Genomic DNA, 10,024 nt, shown 5'->3' with positions numbered 1-10,024 from the left:
CCTCCCGGGCCCCAGCGCTACTGTCACGGATGCTTTCTATCTCTCGCCAGAAGTCCCCCATGGCCGCGCTGTCCACAGAGGCCTGCGAATTGGAGCGGCTGAAGGCTGGAGGGTGCAGGGATTCGTTGGACAACATCCTGTTAATTCTCCGGCAGCGGGGAATCGATTTTCTGAGGGAAGAATGATATTGGTGAGGAAATACTGGCGTCTTCATGTAATAAAGTCACAAAAATGAAAAAGATTAAAATCAGTGGAGAAAAGTTAGTGTAGTAGAGAGAGCGGCGTGAGGGAATGGGCTTCACTCAGTGGTGGACCTTCTTTCTTATTCTCTGTACTGCATGAAAACTTTGTGGTTGTATAAAAATTAACATAAAAACATTTGCACAGCTTTCTCACACTCATAAGTTATCTCTACCAGCCAAAACATGTACACGAGACATTATTTCTATACAGTACCCAAGATGCTGATGCAGAAAGATGTAAAAAGTCATCTGCTTATATCCATTAGAGTAGTTACTCTTAAGAAAGAAAAAAAAAAGCTGGGAGGCGGAGGCAGCAGAATCACAAGTTCAAAACCAGCCTGGGGAACTTAGCAAGACCCTGCTTCAAAAGGTGGTTGGGGGTAGGGATAGGCTCAGCATGAAGGCTATGAGTTCAGTTTCCAGTTCCACAGATGATAGATAGATAGATAGAGAAACAGAAAATAAGTTTGGGTGAGGAAGTGGAGAAATTAAGAATATCTGTGCACTGTTGGTGGAAATGTTAAATGGTGCAGTGCCTATGAAAACAGTCTGGTGGCTCCTCAAAAATATTTAAAAAAATAGAATTGCCCCATGACCCAGCAATTCCTCTCTGTGTGTATATTCAAAATAATTACAGCATTATTTACAACAGTCAAAAGACCGAACAACTCAAGTGTCAGAGAAGCAAAATATAGCGCACATACACAGGGATTATTATTCACCCTTGAAGTGGAAGGACATTTTGACAAGTGGGTCAGTACGGATGGAACGCAGAGACAGAATACTAAATGAAGTAGGCCGGTCACAACACAAGAGGCACCGCATGACTGCATGTACGCGAGGGCCTGAGTGCAGTCAAGTTTAAAGACAGGAAGTAGAGTGGTGATTGTCAGGGGAGGGAGGAGGGGAAATGGGGAATTAGTGTGATGAGGACAGAGTCCCGGATTCACACAAGAAAAAGACTGGAAGAGGGGCGCTTGGGCTGGCTGTGCAGTGTTACACACATGCATAATGTCACTGACCTTTTCACCTAATAACGGCTAAGGTGCCCAATTTTATGCCATGTCCACTTCTTAAGATGTTTAAAAATTCAAAAAAAAAACCCAAACAAATACATTTTACAAAATTAGGTGCTGAGGTTATGAGACAGGTAGAGGAAAGAGCCCATAACGTCAAGAGAAAAACACATTCGGGTGGGGAAGAGAGCAGTGACCTGGGGCACGGAGACCTTTGGTTGGTTTGGGGTCAGGAGTGGCCCCGATACAGGGCCTGACCAGCAGGAAGGGCAGGGAGGTCCTGTGGCCACTTACTGCCCGGCCACCCTGGTCCTTCACACACAGTGCGGGGCCCCCACCGGGATGGATCCATTAGCAGGACTGCACGCAAAGCACTCAGAACTCAAAAATATCCAACAATGTTGGTTTTGATTTTATTTATTTATTTATTGATTGATTGATTGATTGGTACCGGGGATTGAACTTGGGTCCTTGCACTTGCAAGGCAGGCCATTGAAAAGCTGAGTTAAATCCCCGGCCCCAACAATGTTTGTTTTTAAAGCAAGAGGCACAGCAGGTAGATGGATGCCGAAATGTAGGAATTTTAAGTGATTATGTTTTACATAAAAATGAAATAAATGTTTGAATTTTCCGGTACATGACTGACAAATACTGCATTTCTTGGAGCAGAATGCTTAAATGATTGCAACACTTTCGTTCTAACCTTGAAGACCGAGTTACTTTAGGCACTAAAATGTTTTTGGGTAGCCGTTTATATCTGAAATGTCCCCAAGAGGCTTTTGGCCCCAGGCGATGGTGGTATTGAGGGGGTGAGCTGTTTGGAATTAGGCCTTTTAGGAACCCTGGATGCTCCTTCTTCTTTGGTTTCTGGCTACCATGTTCACAGCCCTTCCCACCGTCCATGTCCCCACCACGATGTACAGGCGCAAAGAAAGCACCAGGCCCAAGAGATCATGAACCATGACCTCTGAAACCATGAACCGAGATAAACTGGCCCTTCTTGTAAATTGACTGCCTCAGGAATTTTGAGACTGTAATGGAAAGTTGATGGACATGTTGTTCTTATATGATTTGTTTTCTGCTTTTATCGTCTTCAAAGTTGGTGTGTGTCAGTCAGCTTTCCTGTTGCTAGGAGAATATACCAGATGCACGTAACTGTGTAATTGTTCCAGAGGTTCCTTAACAGAGGAAACACTTACTTTTGCTCTTGGCTCCAGAGCTTTAGTCTGTGGTTTGCAGACTCCAAGGGAGAAACATCATGTTGGGGATGTGTGGCTGAGGAAGCTGCTTACCTCATGGCAACCAGGAAGCAGAGAGGGGGAAAGAGCCAAAGAGGAAGAGAAACAGGCAAGACAGAGTCGCCAGCCTTCGCCCATTCACTTCAACTCAGGCCTATTTCTGTTTCAGTCACCCCAAAATGCCATCGAATTATGCCTCACAATCCAGTCCCTTCCCCAAAGGCCAACAACAACCAAGTCTTCAGCACAATGAGGCCTTCTGGGGGACCTACTGGACCCAGCCACCACAGTTTGCAGCTTTTGTCAAAGAATCCCTCTGAACTTTCCTTCTTATCCATGCGTAGAGGAGGAATTAAACTAACGAGCCTGTGGTCTGAGCGGCATTACCTGAAAGAGTACCCCTGAGGTGGAAAGAGGTGCTGAGAACAAAGGTGTGGCAAGGTCCAACCGTGACTCATGTGAGACAGTTAAATTTGGACGTGCTGGGCAGCAGTGTATCCTTAGCAAATCCAGCTGTGGCGTGTGACGTGCGTGACTCACACTGATATGAACGAGATTACAAAGAGAGAGGGGAAATGGAGTTTCCGTAAATAAGGACCCCCAAAATTCCATGTTTAATATCTCCATACCTGTAGGAATCCTTTCAGACATCTAACTCACTTTTGGAGAAAACTATGGAATGAAACCATTGATCCTTTTACAGTACTGATTGGAAGTCATTCGAGTTGTGACATTAACTGACAGTAACATAGTTGGCTTATTTACTTTAAATCAGAACATTTCAGAAAGATGTGAAATATGTACTTTCTCATGTGTTCTATGATGAGAGTTCCAGGTAGCTTTGTCCGATAAAGTGGTGGTAAGAGGTTTTTGCTGAATTATTTGTAGTTGCACCAGGCAGATCCATTCTAAGTGTCTGAGCTAAAAATGAGATCAACGGATAAGATGATTACTGCTTCTTTACTTGTATGCTAAGGCTTTCAAGAGCTCTTTCTTTTTTCCACAAGACAAGAATCAGAAGTGTATGGCTATCTAAAATTTTCTATAGTTCTGTATTTTGCAGATTAATTTTTTTAAATGAATATGCAGGGCTGGGGTTGTGACTCAGGGGTAGAGCTACATGTGCTAGGTCCTGGTTGGATCCCTCACATGGTAAATAAATAAATAACCCCCCAAGATATAATGCAATAGAGTACACATGAAAATGTGTAATGTGTAAATATTTAAACAAAATGCAGTTGAAGAAAGCAACAATGTAAGTTCCTCTCCCAAATGCATCATATCACTGCTCCATAAACGGCTTTGTACTGTTGTGGACATTTTTCTACACTACCTCCATGGCTGCATAGTGTGTAATTTATTTTAAAAAATCAGGCAGACATGCCAACATTCCCAATCCCTGTTCAGCAAAGGGACAAATCTGGGAAACAGCGAGTGAGTGACAGAAGACGGGAGAAGGTACCTTTAGGGCTAATCCGATCATCCCAGTTACATTTCAGTTGCTCCCTCAAGCACAGGGCCAACTGATAGCATCGCAGGGAACAGATCCTCACAGAACCCGGCCAGGGCCAAGACAGCAGATGTTCGGCATTCGCTTACGACCTGCCGCATAACTCCTGGCTTTCACACGAGGCAATCCAACCAAAGAATCCTTTAATTGCAATGATCAACATTTCTTGGCAGAGAAGTCAGACAGCATTTTTGGGACAGACACCCTTGGAAGGGCTTTCACTTTCTTACTTAGGATGCAGATATTTCTCCTCGTTCCAGGGCAGAGTAGAGACCATGACCTTCCACTCGGGCCCCGAGTTACGTAAGGCTGGTTCCCAGGCCCACCGATGGTCCGACAGGCGCCCGTCTGCAGCTTCATTCCTCACCATATTAGGAGAAATTCTAGCCTCCAACAACAGCCAGCCCTCCAACAGCTGTTTGTATTATTTTATTCCCAAACAATACTAGGAAAATGGTACATTAAAACAGAATGCAGTTGTGTCACTCAGGGAGTTTTCCTAGGGGAACATCGCTGGATGGAAAAGTAGGTTGTAAGTGTATGGAGCTTTCTAGATATTCAAAGTGGCACTTGAAAAATAACCAGGGAAGATTTTATCATTCCGTATCTTACCCATACTGCACTAATATTTTACAACTCCCAGCTGTGTAAATACCTCACAGAGGGCAAGTCTCCGTCTATCCTTTGTTTACTTGATTTTCCTTCCTCACCTGTTTACATCCCCCAGTAGTTATTATTGGTGATTTTAAATAGTCAATATTTTTTTAAAAACTGAGATACTCTGTTATATTGATCCTTACCGTGGTTCTTCATTCTTTCTCGCGCATCTGTGAACCCACCGCAGGTCAGTTCAGCTCAGAGAACTCGCTTTAGCATTTCCTGTCTTGTTATTGCACTGCAGATACGTCAGCTCTCTTTCTCGGTTATGTTTTTAATTTATTTTAATCTTGACAGATATTTTTCCTGGCATGGAACTCTAGTGTTTGTTGGTGCTTTTGTTTCCTAAAGAAGCCATTCCAGTGTCTCGAGAACCCTATCGATTCTGACGCGATTCCCGTTACCACTGATGTTCTAAAGACAGTGTCTTGTTTTCTCTGCGGGTCCTAACAGAGTTTCCTCTTTACCTTTTGTGTGGAGCACTCTGAATATTTTGTGCCTAGATTGCAGTTTTCTTTTTATTTATTCTGCTTGAAATTTGTGGAGCTTCTTTCCGTCCTTCATGATTTGGGGGATTCTCTTATCTATTTTCTAGTCAAATGTTTCTTCTGTCTCTTATAGAACCCCAGTTACACGACTGTTAGATCATTAGACACTGTGCCTAATTCCTTTCACAATGTGCTCCCCCACCCCGTTCTGAGCTTTAAAGAATTTCCTGTCTCTCCGTGTCTCTGTCTGTCTCTGTCTCTTGGCCCCGCCCCTCCCCAGTCTCTCTCTAAACCGCCAGCTTGGCCTCAAACCTACATCCTCCGGCCTTGGCCTCCCCAGTAGCTGAGGTAACAGGTGTGCGCCACCACGCCCAGCTTTTCTGCTGTTCTCTCTCCTCTCAGTTTTTCCTTCTTTTGCTCATCTAGTCTGCTGTTAAAAGTCCATCCAAGGGATGTTTCTCTTCCAGGACTGTGTTTTTTCATAACAAGAACAGCCAGTTAGTTCTTTTTTAGAGATTTCATCTTCCTGTTGCCATCCACATTTTTATCCATTTTGTCCATCTTTTCTTCCAATTTCTTTAACATATATGTCATTTTTAACTTGTCTCTTAAGGCCACCATCTGGGCATCAACACGCCTGCTCACAGTGTCTCTACGGGGTGCACCTTTCCCGGGTCCTCTCTCCTTTTCCTTCATGTTGTCTCCTCATACCTTACTGTGTGGCAGGTGTGCCTTGTCAAAGCCCCCTGGAAAGCTGGAACAGGCACGGCTTCCACTGGGAATGGAGTGGAGGACGAAGCGCTTCAGTGCCGTCCAGACGGAGCTGGGTCTGGGCCAGGCTGGGCTTTTCTTGGTTTTAATCCGCCACTGGTCTCACAAGCACTACAAGGGGGGCCTGTCCTGTAGGCCTAGGCAGGTTCTAGGTGGGCTTGGGGACCGACACGCCAGGCCTGTGGACTGTGCCTCACAGCCCTGCGCCTCCTGTGTGGTAACTGGGCTCTCAGCACAGATCCCAGTGAGAGAGACCAGCTCTCCACGTGAGGCATCCCTGGATCCCAGGCTCCCACAGACTAGAGTTCGTCTATGGAGGCGGGGGTGCCCAGCAAGGACTGCGCTCCCCTCCCCGAAGCGGGGCTCCCTTCTGCTCTCCCACTTTGTTTTTAAACAAAAACCAGAATCCCCCCACTTATCCTCTCTCCACTGTGCTGTTACAGTGGGAAGGATCAGCTTACGAAACTAGTCTCCGTCCTACCTGGAAGCCGGGCTCCCCCACACACTGTAAGAAGCTGTTCTGGTTTAGGCACAGGAGGCACTGTCTAGCCACAAGTTCACCTGAGAGTATATCCCGAAAAATGTTTATAAAAGACATTTCTTGCTAAGAAATACTCTAAGGGCCTTTATGAGCTCTTGTTTTATGGACATTTCATGGAACAACGCCTCTCACCCACAGAGCGTCCTTTGAGCCTCACATTATCCCAATAGCACCAAAGCCAGCACACAAGGGAGTGAAGCAGGGACACAGAGCTTCTGGCTGCACCTGTCAGGAATGCAAATCCATCCCCAACTCCCCTGCTCAGCTTGTTCCGCCCCAAACTCCAGGGCCACCTTCCAGTGCTGCCCCAGGCATTAGCATTCCTGTGCTAATCTCAGCTTCTCTGAAAAGCCAAGCGCTTTCTTCCCTTAGGAAACTCACTCTCTGTTCTTTTCTGCCTGGGACATTCTCCTCTGTGATTTCTGCAGCGAGATACTTCTCATTACTCAGCCTCAATCCACAAGCCAGCTCTGCAGCACCTCCGCTCTCGGCTGCCCGAATGTTGAGCTCTTCCCCTTACCCAGGTCCTAGCTTTGCTTCTCCTTCTCATTCCCCAAGGGGACACCCTGGCTGGCAGTTTTGGCTCCTTCCCTGTGGGGGTCAACTTCCCCACCAGAACAGCACTTGTGTCTGTCTGCTAGGAGCTGGGGGGGGGATCTGCTGAGCAAACAGCCAGCAGCAGTGAAAACAGGCTATGAAGTCAGACTCTCCAGTGGGCTTTCTGCTGCTAGCTTTTTGAGGAATAGCCATTCTGACTTTCATAGCGGTTGAACTAGTTTAGATTCTCTTCGACCCAGCTCTCCTCCTGTAGGTGTCTTCCTAAAGAGTTCAGACATCAGGCTACAGTGGTCCTTACACACCCGTATTTGTAGCACCACAACTCATCAGAGCTAAATCTCGGAGGTGGCCTGCGTGTCCATCAAGAGATGAATAAATGCACAAAGAAGGGTGGTATTTACACACAACAGAGGACTGCTCTGCTGTGAAGAAGGGAACACTCAAGTCATCTGCAGGAAAATGGATGCAACTGGACACTGTAAAGTTGTGAAATACATTAGGCATACAAGCTTGAACATGGTTTCTCTCACACGACAAACCCAAAGTATAAGTAAATCAAGGAGCAAAATTTAAAAAAAAAGATAATAGGAACAGACAGATCTTTTGCAAATAGGATGGGCGAGAGACCGGGGAGGGGACCACAAAAAGAATTATTATGCGCTATGCATGTGCACCGGCTCCCACGATGATCATAATCATGACATACATACTGCAAACATGGACTGATAAAGGCTTTAAAAAAGCCAGGCATTCTCAGGTCTGTCCCTGGTCTGCCCCAGCAGCCCTTCTCAAGGCCACGAGTCCCCTGGGCAGCTGTGCATCGGCTGTAACAACAAGCATGCACCGTACCGGGGAAGGAATATTACGCAGGGACTCGGAGAAGCCCCTCGCCCTCACCACCCGCAGCCCCAGGCTGGAACGCACTCTGGTGGCTTCTCAGCTCCAAACCTGAAGCAAACTGTCGGATGCTGCACCTTTCCTTCCTGACCCGAGGTGCTTATGCTTCGTGGAGCAGTCACAGGGCTAAATGAGTTCAGATAGTGAGACGCTTGCCATGTAGTAAGCCGGTGTGCTTACAATGACCACAATTTAATTCCTTAGCCAGGTCACAGTGCCCTCTTGCCAGCCACAGACAAAGTCAAGGCACTGCAGCTCTCCTCCTGGATGATTCCGAGTGTCAAAGTAACAGCAGATGCTGTCTCCGCAATTCCAGAAACGTGAGGAAAATAAAACCCATTTTTAAAAAGACTACTCCAGTTCTGGTTAATTTTGTTATTGTCATCTGCAGCCCAAATCTCTTCTAACTGCTGTCACTGGCAGTGGTCCCTCGGGGTAGGGGGACAGGCGGCACCCCCTGCACCCTGCCAAGGGACCAGCTGAGTGCGGAGGACCAGCAGCACCTGGCAGGCCATGGCTCCCAGCGCTGCCGAGTGTGAGGGCCCCAGTCCGGCTCCATCCGGACATCGCTGGTCACGTCTCCTACCTGTGGAATGCACAGGGAGAACCTCCTGCACATAATCTACCTGAACATGTCCCAGGAGGGTTGGGAAGAATATTCCAGACCAGAGAAGTTCCCTGCCCATTGCTGCGGGGCTGGGCCCCTATGACACGTCGCCGTCCCTGAGGACGAGTGGACACCTGGAGACCCGCGGGGAGGCCGGGCAGTCACACAGCTGTCCGAGAGGACGAGACCCTTGTTTTCCGTGCTCTGGCTCTCTCGGCAATCTTCAGATGCTCATAGCATTATAAACAACCTCAACTTGGGCGTCTTGCAAAATGTACTGGAAAGGCAGAAGTGATAGCAGTAGCTATGGTTTCAGGTAATAAAAGCAGCACACAGAGGAGGTCCGCCGCCTGTCCAGGCCTCTGGCTTGGTCCTTTGGTGTCATTCTGGCCCCCTCGCTCATTCTGCCTCACCCCTGGGGGAAGGAGAGGCGGATGAGGCCCCTGTGCAGGGGTAGCCAGGGCCGCCGGAGCCTCTCACTGGTGATACAGGATTCATGGAAAGTCGCGCTGGCAGAGGGGGGAGGGTCGACACAGCAACTGAACCTGCAGTGCGTGGCAGGGAGCACCAGCCAGGTGGATCAGCGACTAAACCCTCAGTGTTTGGCTGTCACCCCTGAGCAGAGCTGGGTGCTTGGCTGCATGGAAACTCGACTGCGTGCACAGAATGGAGACCCTGCGGACAGAACCGCCTCAGACCTCTGCACACCAACCACAAGGGACATGAAAGGCTGAGGCTGAAGGGCAAGAGGCTTTTGGAAGGCTGAACAAGAGGCCTTTGTGAGGGCAGGGCAGGTGACCTCACGTCTGTCTCTGGCAGTAGTGACTTCACAGGCCCGACTCTCTGACAGTAAGCAGGTGAGCTTCTATCAGCTGCATACCAGGAGCACAGCAAAGGCCTCTAGACAAGCTCGATGTTTGTGCAGTTACACGCCATCGCACACATACACCGTAGGCCATCCGGTGGTGTGAGAGCAGCAGGCATGCAGTGGGTCATACTTTGGACTGTGAGCTCCGGGCTTTTCCCGGGCCAGCGACAGATCCGCAGGAGGGTCCTCTCTTTCCGGGCTGGGTGAGCCCTGCGCTCATGACAGGAAACAGCCAGTGCTTCACAGTGTGTGCATATTGGCATCCCAGGGAGGCGGATGAAAGGCTCTTTCAGCACAGGATGTTTTAACTCGCAACGGGCTTGCCAGGAAGCCAAGGAGCACCTGGACCGGCATCAAGGGACAATGCACAGAGCGCCCCTAGCTCGTGATGGGGTCACATCCCCGAGAACCCACCGTCCTAAGGGGAAAATGTCACTAGTGGGAAGTGTGGGGGACACACCTACCCTCCAGCACAAGGTCACCCGGCCCACCCGGCCTCAGCCACGCACGGGACAACTGCAGGACCAGCAGCTGGCCAGGGTCATCGGCTGCTGAGCCCATTCTGGAGGGTGGTGTAGATGCCTCATGCAGCTTACTGACCGCTGTGCTGAAAGTGAGGCATGGTCATTTG

At 48.4% G+C, this 10,024-nt stretch overlaps 1 protein-coding gene across 1 annotated transcript in view; it reads right to left on the bottom strand.

The window, feature by feature from the left end:
* The window catches only part of Arhgap28 (Rho GTPase activating protein 28), a 71,300-nt gene extending 71,130 nt beyond the window's left edge, over positions 1-170 (bottom strand). Inside the window, exon 1 of the mRNA XM_033757347.1 lies at positions 11-170. Coding sequence (XP_033613238.1) covers positions 11-136 — 126 coding nt within the window. The 5' untranslated portion in view covers positions 137-170. The remainder of the gene's footprint in view (positions 1-10) is intronic.
* Between the last annotated feature and the right edge of the window lie 9,854 nt (positions 171-10,024).

Source organism: Fukomys damarensis, unplaced genomic scaffold (genome assembly GCF_012274545.1).
Source record: "Fukomys damarensis isolate Sample0158 unplaced genomic scaffold, DMR_v1.0_HiC HiC_scaffold_30, whole genome shotgun sequence".
Classification (NCBI taxonomy): domain Eukaryota; kingdom Metazoa; phylum Chordata; class Mammalia; order Rodentia; family Bathyergidae; genus Fukomys; species Fukomys damarensis.
Note: the sequence above shows the minus strand (reverse complement) of the source record. Positions and strands in the feature narration are given on the sequence as shown.